This window comes from Epinephelus lanceolatus, chromosome 1 (genome assembly GCF_041903045.1).
Source record: "Epinephelus lanceolatus isolate andai-2023 chromosome 1, ASM4190304v1, whole genome shotgun sequence".
NCBI classification, from domain to species: domain Eukaryota; kingdom Metazoa; phylum Chordata; class Actinopteri; order Perciformes; family Serranidae; genus Epinephelus; species Epinephelus lanceolatus.
Window position 1 is genome coordinate 41,042,508 of NC_135734.1, and position 19,520 is coordinate 41,062,027.

At 42.1% G+C, this 19,520-nt stretch overlaps 1 protein-coding gene across 4 annotated transcripts in view; it reads left to right on the forward strand.

The window, feature by feature from the left end:
• ephb2b (eph receptor B2b) overlaps positions 1-18,105 on the forward strand; it is a 182,704-nt gene extending 164,599 nt beyond the window's left edge. For all 4 annotated transcript variants that reach the window (XM_033626564.2, XM_033626567.2, XM_033626566.2 and 1 more), the window contains exons 12-16: positions 10,648-10,863; positions 11,266-11,415; positions 13,684-13,877; positions 14,736-14,891; positions 17,936-18,105. In XM_033626564.2, the coding sequence (XP_033482455.2) occupies positions 10,648-10,863; positions 11,266-11,415; positions 13,684-13,877; positions 14,736-14,891; positions 17,936-18,044 (825 nt within the window). In that variant the 3' untranslated portion in view covers positions 18,045-18,105. The remainder of the gene's footprint in view (positions 1-10,647; positions 10,864-11,265; positions 11,416-13,683; positions 13,878-14,735; positions 14,892-17,935) is intronic.
• Positions 18,106-19,520: the final 1,415 nt, after the last annotated feature.

The window sequence follows — 19,520 nt, forward strand, 5'->3', positions numbered from 1 at the left end:
TAACTCCTGAACTAGTTGTTGCAGGGACCCATCATTGTGCTAGAGATAAGTGTTTTTGAGATTGCATGTGTGTGAATTCATGAAGGTGTGGATGCATGTGCATACATAGGCATGTATCTTGCAAAGTAGCGCTCGTCAAACCAGTAGGGTTGTAATGATTCATCAATCTGGATCAATATATATCAATTCAAAGATCAACAAGCCAATGAAATGGTATTGTGGCAGATTTTGTTTCATCCTCCAAAGTCAGTCAGAGAAACGTCAGCTTCTCAGTAAACTCACCCACTGTTTAGTAGGAAAACTGAACATATTCCATTAGTGGTTTATTTGACATCAATTATATGGTGAATGTTTTATTTTCGTGTCTGGTTATTTACTTGACCCATCCCCCATGGGATTATTCACACACAATAACCAAGAACAAACCAGACATTCCAGTTTGTTAACCTTCCATCATCTAACAGCAACTAAACATGAACACAAACATTAATCAAACAAAAACATAAACACAAACCTCCCTCAGACAACGCTTCGAGGGTCATCCCACAATGGAAAAACAACCAAAAAAATAAAATACAAAACACACAAACTCTGAGCACAAGACACAAAACATAGATCCAAACAAGGCAAAATCTACATGAGTCAGAGCCAAACACCGTACAATGGATCTGATTCACAAACCAAGAGCTCTCAGTCCAAACAAAACAGAGTCAAAGGGATTCATCATTATATGTTTCTTTTCTTTTCCAAACCCCAAGCTCCAGACACATGATCAGGAAATGCAAAAACATAATTGAAAAGGTATTCAGTTAAAGACTTAAACTTTTGTACACAATAGTTGTTATAAATTATGATATAACAGACAATTTTGAATCAGTTCCACCTTATTTAGCTCACAGTATTCACCAGTTATCTTCAGTAACACATGTTTATCGTCCAGTTTCAATATGTAGTGGTGATATCGCACATGATCTGGGACTTTTAGGCAAATTTTACTCAACATATTTTTCACATTTGTTATCTTTCTTGAACAAACAGTAACAATAATCAGACATTCAGAAGTGACATTTTATTAACTGATTAAATGTGCGTATGGTAATGACGGCAAACTGCAGGTAAATCACATCTGACAGTGTTTTGATATTCGACTAACTGTACCTGCTGCTGCCGTCGACAGCTCTGCTCTGGAGCCTCCTGAGCTAACGATAACGATCACTGACTGACAGGACGAGCTGCTTCACCGCTTTGAATCCCGGAGGTCTCAATTCAGAGTTTTTATTGTGGTGTGCTTTAAAAAAAATAACATGATATGATGATTTTAAAAGTTTAATGGGAGTTTCTGACAAGTCCATCCGTCAGTGTCTGTTAAAGTTGACAACTGACAAGCTGCCTGTCAGAAACTGATGAGAGGCGATCACCTCCGCCGGGCAGAGAGCATGTTATTAATTATTAACCAGACGATTTCTTTGATGTTGTTGTTGTTGATTCGCAGTCATAGTTGGTTAACATTAATCAACTACAGCTGTGTAAATTCATCGGCAGTTACAGAAGCCCTGGAAGGCAAGGTGAAATCTCCTATATAGGAGATAACACTCCTTATGCAGAAGATAATATCTCTTATGTAGGAGATAAACTTATATTTTTGGCTGTAAGTTGCCATTATAGTCAGTGAGATTAATAGTTTTCAGTTTATGTTACATATTGTTGAGACACTGTTCATTATCTTATTATATGATGACGAAAACTCTGTGTGTGTGTGTCTGTTCCATGTTTTCCTCCTCACTGACTTGGTCAATCCATGTGAAATTTGGCACAGTGGTAGAGGGTCATGGGAGGATGCGAATGAAGCAATATTACATCAATTGGTCAAAGGGGGGCGCTATAGCAACCCATTGAAATTGCAAACTTTGAATGGGCATATCTCATGCCCCGTATGTTGTAGAGACATGAAACTTTGCACAGAGATGCCTCTCCTCATGAGGAACAAATTTGCCCCAAGAACCCATAACTTCTGGTTATATAGATTTTCCGCCATTTTGATTTTTTGAAAAACACTTAAAATCGATCTCTTCCTAGGAAGTTTGACTGATCTGCATGAAACTCAGTGAACATAATCTAGGGACCAATATCTAAAGTTCCCTCTTGGCAAAAGTTGGAAAACTTACTAAAACTGAGCTTCTATAAGGCAATGAATATTGCGGAGGGCGTGGCTCATCACATAAAGGTGTATAACATCTCAAGGGTTTCACCCATCACCACGCAACTTTGTAGGCATATGACCACACATAATCTGAGAGGACCCCTCCATTATTGACCCCATCAAACAAAATGGGGACGCTAGACTGGAGAAATGTAACTCTAATTGGCAACTGGATGGCGCTGTAACAACAGAAAAATGCTTAAAAATGGCTAAAATGCGACCGATCACTCTGGCTCCCCCTGTGGCCGAATGTTGTTGTTGTTTTTCTAATTTTTTGTATGACTAAGTCATGGTATGGTATGCTGTACATAATCACGGAAACTGTCAGTGTGTCATTCTGTCAGTCAGTCATTCTACCAGTGCACCCCACTTTAAAGTCAATACAATATATAAACACTATGGGTTCTAGTTTCCCGGTGCAGCGCAACCCGGGGTGCGCTTGGTTTGGTAGTTTGGCAGACCGAGGTGCGCTGAGATGGGTGTGGCAGCGCAGCAGGGGGAGATTTCGACAGATCCAGCTTGGCGCAGTGACAGTTTTGTGCCAGACAGGCACCTTCGCCGAAGGTGCGCTGAAAGCTCGCCAGCTGAAACCAGGTCTACTGTCAGCGCAGGCAGAGCGCAGCTGGTGTAAGTGGAAGTTTGGCTGACCGGCAGACACTGCGCACACGTCACCAAAACCTCACAGGCAGGTTTCCAGAATATCAGGCACATTAACGATGCAATAAATACCCACAAAACCACTATTCAATGCAACTATCTGCAATCAGCACATAAATGTATCTCTATATCGACTGTCCCGTCACATCTGATGTCAGATCAAAGGAGATTGGCATCGTTTGGCACGTTTGGCACGTTTGGCACGCATAATGGAAACCCAACCTGATTTGATTAACACAGCTGCAAACTAATGAGTTCACATCCCTCTCAGCCAACCACAAACAGCCACAGCATCAGATAGGGAGTATATATTCAGCATCTGTCATCTTAGAAAAGTCAAAAGAAAAGAAACAGAGTGAGACTGCGAGAGAGAAAGAGAGAGCACGCGCGCACGAGAGAAACGCAACATTGATTTATGATTGTGGTGACCTCCTCCCAGGCTACCTTTGCATCATCAGCCCGTGGAGGTCTGCTCGCAGTTCCATATATTCGGACACTGCGAGCAGACCTCCAAAACATCACTTTCCTCCTGGGAGAAGTTTGGCCGTCTGACGCTGCTGCTCTCTTCTGCCATGGCGAATTGAGTAAACTCTCATTACTCCTTCGCATGGCGCATTTAAGGGCGAGGAGAGGGGCTCATTTGATTGGTGTGATGTGTGTAAAACCCACTCCACGCCTTCTCTCCTCCCTCTTTCTGACTTGCGCAGGTAGGAGAGACGGAGGTGGGAAAGAGGAGTAGCTGCGCCAGGCGCACAGTGTGCCAAACTTGCAAAATCCGCCTGGCCACACCCAGTTGGCGAAGTGCAGGTGTGCTGCGCCTCCGCCTCGCCCAGTCTGCGAAACTAGAGGCCTTTAACTATCTGCCTTTCAATGTGCTACATCAACTACTAATGTACAGTTTTAGCCCACTAACTATCCCACTGTTGGCAATGGTACTACTGTACTTTCAATAAAGCAGTTGTACTATCAAATTCACAAAAACTCTGTCTGAATACATTGCTCTTCTTAATGGGTTCAGTTGACTATTTAAACTGCAGTTTCCTATGACCTGTATCCCAAACACACACCATGTGAAACTGTATGTGGGCAACTGTGCACTCAATGGGTATGGACTAGTGTTAAAAAAAGAGAATTATTCAGCCCGAGTAGTGCTTAGTTACAGGGATTCATGTCCTCTTTGCACACAGACACGCTCTCACGTGTACACACATATTTGTCCAGTAATTTGACATGGTTTATACACTGCACAGTAATCCTACCTCAAGTAAAAATTATTCACAGCATCTTATAAAAGTGTCAATCATGAGTTCCTTCAAGGTATCCTAAGCTCTTGCATCACTGTTAAACCCCACAGAGTATCTGCTTACCCGAGTATTGATTTATTTAATGTTTGTCTCTATATTTCTTTTATATTCTCTCTGTCAGTCTTCACCATGAGCTGCAGGATAACAGTGTGTTGCCAGTTGGAGTCCTGCACTTTGATGTCTCCCTTGTTTTTGCTTTGCATTTACTGCACACTGATTATGCAGCGCTGTATAGGCATGCGTACAGCAAACACACGCTTATTTTCCCTCAGATGACTCCCTGACAAGAAATATGCAGGGCTCACAAGTTCATGTGATTTTTAATTTTCATAATCTACCCAGAAGGATATTACAGAGAAGCGGCCATGCTCCCCCATTTACGACCCGCATAAATAATTCAGATACTTTGCGAGACTTAAAATGAGATGTCAGATGTTTAAAAATGAAGCTGGCTATGAGATGTCACACGGCCCCTTCACCATCTGTCTTGGGATGTTAGCGATATAAAAACAAATTTTTTCCTAATATGACTTTTTTTGTGAGCTTTCATCCTCGCTAATTGCTCTCTTTTGCATTTTTGGACAGAGCAGAAAAGGGTCTCTGATTTATGGAAATTGGGGATGTATGATCTCTGCCAGAAATAAGGTTTATTTTTAGTTTTACTTCAGATGATGTAATGGGAACGCTCTGTTTAATGCGACACAGAGAGTGTGCCAGTGTAAGTGCGGCGAGAATGCCACATTATGAATTAACTTAAGCCGCTGGATTTCCTGAAGTAAAACAGTATGTTACACAGTGTGATCTACGACAGTCTGGGTGTCTGCACATCCTTAAAAAGTCTTAACGTGTTTTAAAATTAAGATTTATAAATGTAGGCCTTTAAAGACATTACATAGTCTTACACTGACAGAGGACTGCACTGCCACAAACATTTTATCCGATTTCATATATTCATCTTTTAATATCTTAATGTCAAAATGAGATGCATGAAACTCTGATGATCTGATTTCTGATGTTACAAATCTTTAATACGACCACTGAACCTAATACTGTAGTTTTACTTTATACTTGCATAGGAGTGCCCCAGAGTAGTCGACCAGAAAGTTCATTAGTCTGCAAGATTTCATTGGTTGCTTAGGAGCTGCTCCTTGTCAAATAAATCAAAACCTATATGACTGGACCAAAGGACAGACACAGGAAGTGTCCACGCTCAGCAGTCAGACAGGAGTCAGGTTCATTTCCAGGGCTGGCACCTGCGGTTATTCCACAGGCTAGTTAATAACATGTCGGGCAGGAAATCCAAAGTGTGGGATCATTTTGAGAAGGTGAAGGACGAACCCAAGGTGATATGTAAACTCATCTTCATTGGTCGACTACAAACATGACGTATCATCTGAAACATGGAAGTAGCTACATGCCCATTAGCCACTTAGTGCAATCATTACAGCTTTGCCGACAGCGTCTTTAACAGGAGTCTCGCTCAGTGTGTGACGTGCATTTCAATTCAAACCAGTCGACTAATCGCCCACCAAACATGTGGGTGACTAGTCGACGAATGGCCCTAAATGACGACTATTGGTCGACTAGAATTCTTAGTCGAATGCAGCCCTATACTTGCACTTACCTGTTGGCAAACTATAGATTGAGCAATATTCCTACATGAAACTCACCTCTGCACCAAACCAGGGGCGTAGCACCAAATTCTGGGCCCTATGCTTAAGCAGTCTCTATGGAGCCCCCTGTCCTTCTCTTGATCCATGTCTCCCTCATGCATCCTTTGAAATATTTTATTTTATTTTTTTTGCTTTCTTTCCTGTCTTTCTGTCTTTTGTTTTTTGAGTCCTTGATTTCTCTCTGTTGCGAAAGACATGACAGTGTTTAGAGACGATTCCTAGTGCAAGGACGGACTAAACCATTTTGCGTTCTTCGAGGGGTGAAAGGAGCCTCAAAGAGCTCCCACTACTTTCATACAAATTTCAGTCTTTCAATGATAATAATAATACATTTTATTCATAGAGCGCTTTTCAGAGATTTGATGAGTGATTTCAATCGGGAGAGGTCAGTGCAGTCTGAAGTGTGTTTGGGGAGACAGTTCCAGAGGGAGGGGGCAGCTATGGTAAGGGTCTGTTGCCCCAGGTTTAGTGCTTGGTCCTGAGTGGTGGAGTCAGGAGGTTGGCATCAGAGGAGCGGAGACTGCGGGAAGGAGTGTGGCGGTGGCGATGTAGGAGGAGGCCTGGTTATGGAGGGCTTTATAAGTGAGGAGAAGGACTTTGAACTGGATGTGTTGTGGGACTGGGAACCAGTGGAGGTTCTGAAGGACAGAGGTGATGTATTGGAGTTTATTCAGGAGTTTGGATGGTGGACCATAAAGAATGCTGTTACAGTAGTCAATTCTGGATGTGATGAGGGCATGGATGAGACTTTCAGCAGCAGAGGGGGAGAGTGATGGGTGGAGACAAGCTACGGTTTTTAGGTGGAAGAAGGCAGTGCTGGTGATTTGTTTGATGAAAGATGTTTTTCGAAGGAGAGGTTGTCGAAAATAACTGAGAGGTTGCGGATGTGTGGGGGTCAACTTCATTATTCAGCCAATTTTAATTTAATTACGGCACTAACTACTAAGAAGTAAAATGAAATTGTAGACTAGGTCACCCATCCATCAGGGCCCCGGGTAGTGGTCCCACTTTTCCCCCCCACTACAACTCTCCTGCATGGAGCCACATATATATACTTAAATTAGAAAAAGGACATTTGTCCAAAAATCAGTCTTAAATTTGGTTAAAATGATCTTGAAAAGGTCTTTAAAAGCATTAAATGTATGTGTCTGATACCCTGACCACAGCATTGTACCCTCCATATATACAGCTAATTATGTATGCAAAAAAAAGAGACATTACATTGTAATTGAAGAATCTAACAGCATTATTAAATTTCCTGAAAACAGTCTCTACCAATTTCCCCCAGTCTAACACTGATCATCAGTTTAAGCCCTGTGTGGTGAGCCTACATCAAAACCATCCATGAGAAGAAGAAGACATGCGAGCTGCTGTCAGCACACTGTTCAGACTGAGTCTTTATTTGCATTCTGCCTCCGACCTCGGGAGACACAAAGCATCAGCTCTTTTTGGAATTTGATCTCGCGGTGAAGGGTGTTTGTGTATATGTAGATGTTTGCTAAACATATTTGACAGCACATTAGATTCAAAACAACGGGGAACCTCTGCCGCACCTCGCGGTGACAGTTTATGACAACAATTGCTGACAGTATCAAAGCCTCTGAACATGGCGTGCGTCTCCTCCGTGGTGATCGGTGGGCGGTTGTATAAAATGGTCACCGGCGTCTGTAGTGAGGCGTCTGCTGGAGGATTGTGTCCCCTGCTGCCTCCTGCAGAGTGAAGACAGACAGAGATCGATCAGAGCTGGACTGCTGTCTGGATGCAGCAAAAGTAAAGAGAAGAAAAGCCAGTCTTTGATGTGAGACAGTATTTTTATATAAATAAACATGCTAGACCTTGTTTCACAGTTCTACAGATTCCTGGTTATTTCTTCCACCCAACTTGACCCGACAGACTTTGGAGGAATCTTTCCAATTAAAGTATATGCAAACACAGTGCACAGATTACTCTAGGTGGCAATGTGTATTTGTGAGAAAGGTTTCATGAATTATGCATTCTGCTTAATTGCTGTGGTGCACGAGGAAGAGCAGCTTGACGTGAGGAGAAGCACCCGCTCGCCTAATGAGCAGCAGAGTGTTTGAAAGAGAAATAGGCTAGCGGAGCGGTCATGCAGACTCTTAATATGGCTGTGCTCGGGGGCTCGGCTCGCCTGCCCTTCCAATTCCCTCTCTTGGCCTTTTCCGTCTGTCCACGCCCGCCCCCAAGCTCCCATGCTCCATTCTCTGGAATCCTCTGTTCTCCGGGCGTCGTGGTGGGTGGTGGGGAGTTGTGCAGGTGTGCGCAGTTGGAGGCACAGCTGCACGACCACTCCAGACGCTCTCCACGCATGGGGTAAAGCCCTCACCAAACCGTGGAGGGGAACAGCTGTAGACAGCCAGCCAGACCCAGCTTAGCCCTGCCCAGCCCTGCAGAGGCCAGTTGAGCCCAACCCAGACCTGCCTGTTAGCGTCCTGCAGGGCCTCCTCACAGAAACTCAAAGTAACTTCTCTACATTAGACACATGTGGGTTGGGTTACAAGTGGACATGTCACATTGAAATGGTTATGATTTGACTAAAAGGAGTGAAGTGGGAATCATTTTGTTTTATTAACGGCACATTTTGTCCAGAGATGATGAGAATCATTAGACCAGGGAAAGTCATCCAATGTTTTTTTCAGTGGAACAATAAAACTATTTTAGATCTTTTATCTTCGGCTGCGTTTAAACTGCAGGGATTTTTTTTCTTTGTTCTTATGTGACTCAGTTTTGTTTTGTTTTCTTCTTCATAACAGTGGGAACAACCCAAAACTCGTGCTACTTTCACGTGTCATCTTAAATCAGATACAGGTCAGGATACAGGATTTTCTGGAATTGCAACCTCTGTGGAGCTTCAACAGTGACAGTATGTTGTGGCATCAAAAATTGAATTAAGCATCAAAAAATGAAACACAGGCACTAAAAATATTTTATTATTTTATGTTTGTATTTTTGAAGCGTCAGTTTTCTTTAAACTCTTTTTTTCAGTCTCAATATTCTGCCACTGTTTTGAAGTGGAGGGGAGGAGTTTGAGGGGAGGGGGCAAGGAAAGCACTATTTAAATGTAATCTGCATAATGAGGAGAAAACTTCTCTTCTGGAGACAGTCCCTCAACAGTGACAAGAAAAATCAAAATTAAAAACAGTTTTAATGCTTTTTTTTGTTGGTTTCCTTTTTTTTATTGCCAAATTTATTTTATTTTATATTTTTATGCCAACATTTACTGACACTGTTCTGGCTCCAAATTTGCCAAATTTTATTTTGTTGCCAAAAACTTACCGTCACTGTTCTTTTTTTTATTTTTATTTAACCCATATTTAACCAGTTAAGTCCCGTTGAGATCAACAATCTCTTTTACATGGGAAACCTGGCCAAGACAGCAGCACACAAAAAGTTGCAGCCAAACAACAACACAATTAAAAACATAAAAGATACACAGTAACGTGTAGAAATATTAGGCAACCTACACACAATGACAAGAACCAACCGATTAATTCATCCAAAGTTCCATAGATCTCAGTCTGAACAGCAATATTGGAATTCATGCGAATGTTTTGTCACTTTAAATCAACATTTGTCACAAGTCCGAGCTGATTTCTTGCCACAAGAATCTTGTGGAAATATTGGTAGAAATCTGTTTCAGTAAAGCCATTCATGTCACAATCCCACCACTCCTGACTCTGACTACATGCACACACACACACACCTCCATACAGAAGCAGAAGTCACTGCTCCACAAAAAGCTCTGATTAAATATTCAGCTCTCTTTTTCCTCATCCTCGTCCTCTTTATCATCTGCTCATGAATTCACTGGCCTCCACTGCACATCAACTTAAACTCTGACTTCAGTGGCGTCCATGTTTACTTCCATACAGCAGTGCGTTACGTTCGACTTCTTTCTTATTTTCCTTTCGCTCATCTGAGTCAGTTTGGAACTGTGACCAGTTCACACTGGATTCTAAGGCGCTGTTTACACCTCATATTGACATGCGTCTTAGGTCAGTGGTTTCCAACTGGTGGGTCGTGGGTCCATTCTGTATGGGAAGAGTTTGGCAAGCAAGCATTTCTGTATGCAGCTTCTTATATGTGGAATCTCCTGCAAAGGACAGGAAGGAAAGTTGCACTCTTTGGTTCCCCTCGGCCGTTTCAAAGCACTGTTGCAGGATTTTTGTGCACGATCTGCTGTTCTTGCGTTTTTATGGTTCATTTCTAGTATATATTAACATATTTTTGGCTTTTCTTTGTAGTAATCTTATTTTGTGTTTCATATTGCTTGTTTTAGAGCTATGCATTTTTATTCTGTATATTTGTTGTTGTATATTTGAAAAAGAGATTTTTAATCTCAAGAGGTTTTTCTAAATTAATATTGGCCACATTTAAAATGATGTCCAAACTGAGCACTAGGCCTTGCAGTGTGAACAAAGCCTAAAAGGTCCAAAGCAGAAGTGAAAAGACCAAATCCCATGCGTTTTATGCTGTTCACATTGTTATGAAAAAAAAAAAGAATCTGAGTCACGTATGAACAAACACATCAGATCTGAACGCAGCTAAAAAGCCACTGTGTAAAGGCTTTTAAATGTGATTAAAGCCTCTTTCAAATTCTGATCACTTTTCTGTCTGTACAAAATGAGACACTCCCCATCTGTGTTGCTTTCAGCCTTTCACACTAATGCAGCACTCTAATAAATCTATCTGTTTGTGTCTGAAATTAAAATATTTAAATTCATCCTGCTGGCCCGACTATATGCAGCTCAGAACTTCACCTCTCTCAGACGTTGTAACACAGTTTGTTCCACAGCAAAACGACGGGCAGTTCACTGTGATCCAGCTCGTTGGTATGCTCCGCGGCATCGCCTCGGGCATGAAATACCTGGCCGACATGAACTACGTGCACCGCGACCTCGCTGCCCGAAACATCCTGGTCAACAGCAACCTTGTGTGCAAGGTGTCGGACTTCGGTCTGTCGCGCTTCCTGGAGGATGATACATCAGACCCCACCTACACCAGTGCTCTGGTAAGACACTTTCAAGTCTTGATTAAAGCAGGGTCAGAGAGGCTTCTCAGATTTTAATATATTTGGTGAATGGGAACTTATCTGAAGTGTCCTGATTGAGAATCCAATTCATCTGGTGCTGTCACTGTTTTATTTAACCCAGGCTTAGACATACACAGCGGTTCACTCCCACACTCCCTATCAATACAAACATCATCCCTTCACCTGTTCTTCTCTTCCTCCCTCTCCAGTATTTCATGCACCACACTTTACTCCCAGGGGTTTTGTTATATCCACCTCCCAGTTTGGATTACCATCAGCATTGTTGCCGTGAACGGTGTCTCTCTCCGGAGCCAGGACACTGTGACGGTCGGGTTTCGGTCTCGCTTCCCTCTCTGAGGTTGCGCTCTTTGTGTTTTGCAGGGAGGGAAGATTCCTATCCGATGGACTGCGCCCGAAGCTATCCAGTACAGGAAGTTCACCTCTGCCAGCGATGTGTGGAGCTACGGGATCGTCATGTGGGAAGTCATGTCCTACGGAGAGAGGCCTTACTGGGACATGACCAATCAAGACGTATGTATTAAACTCGCCGGTAGCGTTTTTTTAAAATGGCTCTTGATTCTTGAGTCAAATTTCCCCCTTAAACATTTTTTGAAACAAGGCCTCGTTATGTACACATATGTACATTATCAGCTTCCTGGGTTTCATTACAGACTCCTCAGAGATACATTTTGTCATCGTATCTGCTTTCCCACAGCTAAACAGCAGCTTTCACTCATGGGTTTTATATGAAAATTCCCCCACACTCACCGCAGAGACATAATCAGATCATTTGAAATGCACGGCAGTGCTCAGTGGACAATTTCTGCTCTTGACTGGAGCCTCCATTTCCTATCTCCCTCTGGGTAGCAGAGGAGAGAGCAAATTATGGGGAGAGAGATAATGAAAATAGTTTCAAATTGAAAGTGAGAACACTAATGTGCTAAGAGGGACTGAGGACCTCAACGGTTATCTTATTAGCAGCTCCAGATAGTGTTTCTGCTCCATCGGGGTCCTCGTTTGGAGGTCTCATGAATGAGATTAATCTGAGTCTGAATGGAGCTCCTTTAATGGCCTTGATAATGAGCAGGGGATTGTGCGTCCTCGTCACAAAGTGTCCTCCGGGTTGTTTCACTCTGTTAACCGTGCACCACCTCTGAGTGCCCCCCCGACCAACAACATCACCGGCCCAAGCCAGATGTATCTTTAATGTGACTTTGCAGAGAGCGAGAGCATTAAATACTTTGTGGAGGCCAGAGATGAGGTCACGGCTGACCTGACAGCTGTTTAACAACTCCGCACATACAGAGCTTAGGTGGAGATTTGTGCACAAATATATATATTTACACATTTATATGTGTTTAAGTAATAAGGATAATTTAACAGTTTGACTCTTACAGTGACACACTGATGACTGCAGCAGTTCTTTTCACCACATGATGAGAGGCACACACGCTTGTTATATGGAGAGAGCATCAGTGCCAGTATTTACCTTATATTAGACACGACCTGTAAACTTGGGCAGCATGGTGGTGCAGTGGTTAGCACTGTCGCCTCACAGCAACAGGGTTCCAGGGTGGGGGAGCCCTGGAGACGAACTGTACATGAAGTAGTTACAGTGAGCTCCGCCTCAACCAGCTACAACAGCAAAATGCTACTTATGCATTCACTATAAACAATTTAATTATGTAATATTAATAATATATCAGTCAGAAGAGCCATTCTTGGTCATGAAGAGTACTTTAAGTTTTAATACTTTAAGTGTGTTTTGTTGCAAATGCTTCTCTGCATTAACTTAACCCTCTGAAACCTGGAGCGACATCACATCATCAAAGTATTTAGACCTTTGAACCCTGAGTTAATCGGTGCAATTTCTTTTTAAAACAAGGGAAAAAAGACAACGAGCAACTTGGTAAGAAATGTCCCACAAACTTAAAAAAATAATAGAAAAATAATAGAAAATTGTTTTAAAAAACTAGGGGAAAAAAAGCCAGGAAAAACTACATTTATAATAATAATAAATATTATTATTATTTTATATTTTAGAATTATCACATAATTATTAGCATTTTTACGCACTCTTTCCAGGTCATTTCCTCTCACCTACTTTCTTTCTTTCTTTGTACTTATGTTCTTGGTTTTAATTTTCTCTTTTTATAAATTTCTCGCTAAGTTTTTGGGTCTTTTTTTCTTTTTTCGTTGCTCACTGCCTTCTTCCTATGTGTTTTCAAAGTCCATACATGTTATTTCTGTGGTCTAAGACAGTAAAAAAATATATGTACACATGAACAACTTTCCCAAATCCAAAAACTAGAGTGCTTAAACTTAAATTTGTGCCAAGTCAAGTTTAAAGTGTGGAGCTGCTCCATAGAAAATGAATTGGGAAAGATGTTATAGATGACAGTGAGAGCAATCAGGGAAATGTTCAGGCATATTTCTGTTTCACAACTGAGAACTCTACAACAGAATAAAGCTGATTTGGGTATTAAAAGAGAACAAACATAAAATCAGACTCCCATTCATCATCTAGCAGCTCCAAACTTTTTACTTGATGACATCACAAGTTTGAGACTCTGGTTTCTGGCTTTGAGAGAGAAGCTCACATATATTGATTGAACATTCCTAGATCATGGAAATAATATATTAGAATTTTTAAATTAGGTGATGTTTGTCTTTAAGTAGGACTTTGACTGAACTAAAGGACATGAGCACTGGATCGTACACTCCTCTCCTCTCCATCACTCGACCTCCTCTTTGTAGAGCCTCATAGCAACCCTTAGAGATCTCTGTCTCCCCCTGCAGGTCATCAACGCCATAGAGCAGGACTACCGGCTGCCCCCACCCATGGATTGTCCCAGCGCGCTGCACCAGCTCATGTTGGACTGCTGGCAGAAGGACCGCAACAACCGGCCCAAGTTCAGTCAGATCGTCAACAACCTCGACAAGATGATCCGCAACCCCAACACGCTAAAGGCCATGACCCCGTTATCTTCAGGGTGAGCGGCGGGGAGGATGCTGATCAGATTTGTTTTAAGTGATACGTTTGTCTACGTTGTCTTAGTCACAGCATATGGAGCAGACTAGTGTTAAACCTACGTCTCAGCTCTTCAGTCTGTGAGGGATCTGCATGTGTGTTTTATCTCGACTTTGTAGGCATCCCACAAGACAGGCCTCTGGTTTTAGCATCATTGCACATTGATGTGGATAACATCTTGAACAATATAATGCATCTGATCCTCTCTAAATGTAAAGGCTTTCCTCTTCCTAACAGGAAATTCATGCTCCTGCCAAAGTGCCATCCGTGGCACAGTTGACTTCTTCTTTTTTTTTTTCCGAACACAGTGTCTCTTGTTTCTCCTGGCGCCGAGCGGTTATGTAAATTAAAGCCTTTCGGTTTGATAGATCAAATCCTTCCCACGAACGCTTCAGGCGAAACCTGGATTGAAGCCGTTGTGCAATTTTCAAAACAAAACATTTTGAAGCGTTTCTGCTCTGGGTGTTAGTTTCCTCTGAGAGTGAGGGTTTACTGATTTCCATTATCCCTGTCTGTACTTTCATTTGTGGTGGCGTGCGGGACCGAGGGCCAGATTTTCCACAGACACTGAGGGGATATATTGGCTCCTTGAAGCCTATCACTTCATTTGGAAAATACACTTTATGAGGAATCAGTTTGGAAAATATTGGTTCATGGATAAGGCCGGTGGGATTCTCTAAGTTCTGTCTAGCCTTTTGAAAACGTAATGTAATAATTCATGTTTGAATCATGTGCAGGTGGTCCGGGCTGTCTATGATTTTAGAGTTGCCATTTTGTATTACGATGATTCTTAATGGCTCCGGCTTGTGTCCCCCCTCAGTGTTCATCTCCCACTCCTGGACCGCAGCATCCGAGACTTCTCCAGCTTCAGCACTGTGGACGAGTGGCTGGATGCCATCAAGATGGGCCAGTACAAAGACAATTTCGCCAGCGCTGACTTTTCTACATTTGATGTGGTGTCCCAGATGACCATGGAGTAAGTGTCGAGCGATTCCCACCGTTCTGGGTCTGATAAGCACGAGGAAATGATCGCATGAGGCGGGTTCTCCGAAACCTCGTATATCCCTAAAACTTGAACGAGCACCAGACTCTGCCTCTGGCTCGTTATAAAAGAGCTGCACTGCATGTAATTAACAGATCGTAATACTGCAGTTGCGAGACTGAACAGTGGGCACAATAGCTCGAAGCCACAACAGCGCCCTTTATTCTCCACCATGTGTTCAGCAGGCCTCTCTCTGACCTCAGTTTAAGCATTGAGAGGGAACATAACATGGGCTCAGTTAGCCGAAATATTAGAGGAAAAAATACCCTAAGACACAAGATAAAATCATCTTAAGAATACCACCTGTAGAGACACAGATAAAATCTTTTTCTGTCTATGGATGACAGCATCACGAGCCAGAGATTAACCCGCAGAGATGCTGAGCTTCAATTCTTTGAACAGAACAGACGGTAATGTGTAATCCAATAAACATGATTACAGTTGAGATTCAGAATTAGAGGAGAGAGGAATCTCATTGTCTAATGTTCAACGTATTATTGTGTTTGGAGCCGAGGCTGCTGCCTTCATGAAGACTGGCTGTTTTGTTTGGCACGGAGGTGAAGCCAAGTCATTGTTGTGTGAGTCTCAAAGCTTTGCAGTCAAGTCACAAGTCATAAACTTTGAGTTGAAAGTCCCAAACATGTCATAATGGGCTTCACCAAATGAAAGCAGGGTTCCATCTGATCCTTGAAAAGTCTTAAAAGGCATTGAATTCATTGATCTTAAAAAAAGGCCTTAATGAGTATTAAAGTGTCTTAAAAATGCTAAGACAAGGGCAGTAAACATTTATGAATTGTTGTTTTTCCTGATGTTGCATTGTAAGAATCTCACAAATAATTGGTAACATCAACTGAATGCCTCTCGCATCAATGTGATGCTCGTAAGGACAGACACTGGGTCTTCAGCAAGGGGTCATGACCCCTAGGGCAGTGGTTCCCAACTGGTGGGTCGTGGGCCATTTTGAATGGACCGCAAGTGACTCACCAACGTGTCCAGTTTGTTAAAAACACACATTATTTTGAAGTACAGTGAGTTTCCGGCACAGAGCTTTTATTGTGATGTGCCATTGTGTTAGCTAGCCAACAATCACTGTGTAGCAACTATCCATAACAGCGAGGCAAACTAGTTAGCTAACACATATTACATACTATCGAAACATATCAACCAATTAGCTGTATTATTATTCCAAGTGTGCAGACATTCTTGTGAGCCACAGTGTTGGTTTTTTTGTATCTTTTCAAGCCAGACACTCTGACACATCATCCACCTCAGAAACAAACATGATGTGTAAATAAATCTAATTGTAGCCTCAGTTTAATATGGAACTCAGTTTCATATAATATATCTAGTAAGGGGGCCCTGATCCGTCTCTCTTTCAGGCTAAGGGTCCCTTAGCCTGAAAAATGTTGAAGACCCCTGCGACAGAGGAACAAACAACACTCATACTTCACCACATCGAATTACATGACAATGAGCAAGCTTTTTTAAGTCAAACCAGATAGATTCTTTAATGATAATATAATATGTTCATTGTTTTCCATGTGATCCACTCAAAACAGCTCAGCATTTAAAGCAGATTGTCCAACTTTTTAAATAGACCAAACAAGTGACATTGAACATTTGAACATTTTTTATTCAGTTTTGGTTAATGTAAAATTGGTATTAAATTTCATTCTAAATGACATTTAAAAAACTTAAAAAAAAAATCTCATGTAAGATTTTAAAAATCCTGAATGCTTTTTAAAATTTGTATTTATTTGTTAACATTTGTTTGAAGTCGTCGTGTCGCCGTCTGTGATTTTTGCATGCGTGTTTTTGCATACTGTGATTTATTTTTTCCATCCCATAGTTTTTATACACAAACGAAAATATCATCGCTATCATTTTTTGTCCAACTGGCACTCAGTAATGTTAACGAAAGTTCTTTATGGTTCTCTCCTGCAACGTGATTGGCTGCCGTCGGATTGGTTCAAACAAAGTGGATCATGTATGGAAATAAGCGTCGACTTGCTGGGAGTGAGTAGCGTCAATGTTAGTTGATTCGGGGAATGAACTGATTCATGGTGCATTTTTTAAACATACTTTATGTTCTTTAAATTTTGGGGGAAGTATCAATTATTTTTCAAGTGAAAAGACTGAAGTCCCAGTGAAGTCAGGAGTCATTGGTTGAGGGTCTTTTTTTATTTGGCGGCTGCGGCTTTGAGGTAGAGTGGGTTGTCCACTGATCGGTTCAATCCCCGGCTCCTCCAGTCTGCATGTTGAAGTATCCTCAGGCAAGATACTGATCCCAATTTGCCTCTGATGGCTGTTCCATCGGTGTGTGAGAGTGTGTGAATGGTTACTGAGCAGCAGGTGGCACCTTGTACAGTAGCCTCGACCACTGGTGTGTAAATGTGTGAATGCAACTCGTAGTGTAAAAGCGCTTTGAGTGGTCAGAAGACTGGAAAAGGGCGATACACGTGCAGACCATTTACCATTTTGTCAAGTCGAGTCTGAAGTCATCTAATCTGTGACTCGGTCTGACCTGAGAAAGCCATGTGGCACGGGCGCACACCTCCGTATTCACATATTTAGATATGATCTCTGCGATGAATCTCGTCTCTACGAGAGAGTCAATGAGATGTTGTGATTTTGTGTAACGTTTGTTTTGTTGGGATGAGATGGGTGGGGTTAACCACACGAGTCAGTCGCCAGAAAAACACACCAAAGTGGCATCTAAACATTGTTCTGTGATTATATAAGCTCTCTGTCCTCAAAGATGGATGAACACGCAGCTGTTTCATGCCTGTTACTTTACTGTCATCTCAGTTTTCATATATGTTTTTTCCTTTCAGCTGTTCTCCGCTGCGAGCCGTCTTGTTGCGCGTCCATATGTTGTGTTGTTGATAGACGCAGAGAGATGCTGTACAGTAGATAGATTGTGCGGGAGTGTTGATACTGTGCGGTAACTTAATCCTGACATCTGTCTCTCCTCACAGTGACATCCTGAGGGTGGGGGTGACGTTAGCGGGCCATCAAAAGAAGATCCTCAACAGCGTCCAGATGATGCGGGCACAGATGAACCAGATCCAGTCGGTGGAGGTTTGACCCTCCCGAGCGGAGCAGAGGGGGGTAAAAAAAAAAGAAGAAAAAAAAAAAGAAAAAGGCGGTTGGGATGCAGGGCTCTGGGTGCGGAGGATGGAGTGGATGTTTTTTCGCATTACAGTGTGTCTGGTCTTCCCACCGGACTACCATTCATCCCCCGTTCCCCCTCTCCACTTCCCTCTCTCCTTCCTCTCACCCCCTCACCCTGACTCTCCCTCCATCTTTGGGATCAGCTGTGGAGAGGTGTGGAAACTAGTCCGTGTGATGAGGACCCACAGCCGACCCACCTTTGGAGCCAGAAACACGGGAGGTTAGAAGTGACCAGCAACACATGTTTTTTCAAACTTCCACCAATTTTCATTTGATGTTGAACATTTTTATTTTTTTTTTTTTTCGGTTTGTTTGTTCTGATAATTTTGTAAAGAATTTTTTAAAGGACAAAAAAAAGAAAAACTGAGAAAAGGCAAGGAGTTTATCTAAATTTATAGATGATATAAGCTTGTACGCTAGACGAACTGAGTAGGAAAGCTACCCTTTAAAAGGGCGAGGAAAAAAAAAAGAAGAAAACAAAGGAAGAGTTGAGGAGGTCGTCCTCAACGAAGGTGTGGATATTGTCTTTGCATCTTTTTAATTTTGGACATCACGAGGAAACGCAGAGTCCTCCGCGGCCTTCTGACACCGCAGAGGAGACCGAGGGACCCGACGTGCACTCCCATGTTTCCCCAAGGAGAGAAAATAAATTAAAAAACCATGAAATGGGACGTTTGGCATAGACTGATGTCAAAAATCATTCAGACTGAAAACTCGCAAGAAAAAAAAAAAAACAACTTTTTTTTTTTTTCATTGCAAGTAATTTTCTATATTGTGTGAAATTTTGTGATGAAGAATTCCGTCTCACCATGCTTCCTCTCACTGTAGACAAATTTCTCTTTTCGTTCACGGTGAAATATTCACAGCCTGCCAAATGGAACTCTTCCCAGTCACGATCCTGTACTGTACATATCAGACGCACTCGACCTGCCATAACGCGACGACTCAGAAACTGAAACAACTGAAACGACAGGGAGGATTGAAGTTGTTGTCACTGTCACTTCCTGTCTTTATTCTGTGGAAAAAAAAAAAAGCTTGTGGAGAAAAAAAAAACAACAACAGCAAACACAAAAAGTAACAGGTTCTACTGTTTACATACACATACATGTGGTGTGCACCATTACAGCATCTTCCTTCATCTCCAACACACACACACACACACACACACACACGCCACGTGCACAGTGGCTCCCGAAGCGTCGGGACTCGTGTTTGATAGCATGCTGAGTGAGTGGTTAATTTCACAGTGCTTTGATTTGCTGCAATTACTAGAACTCTGTTTGGTAAGAGCTTGGATTTGACACACTTTACGGAGTATAATGTGGCTGCATTATATTCAGCGTTTCTTCTTCTTCTTCCAGTTTTTCCTTTTTTGAAAAGACGTTTTTA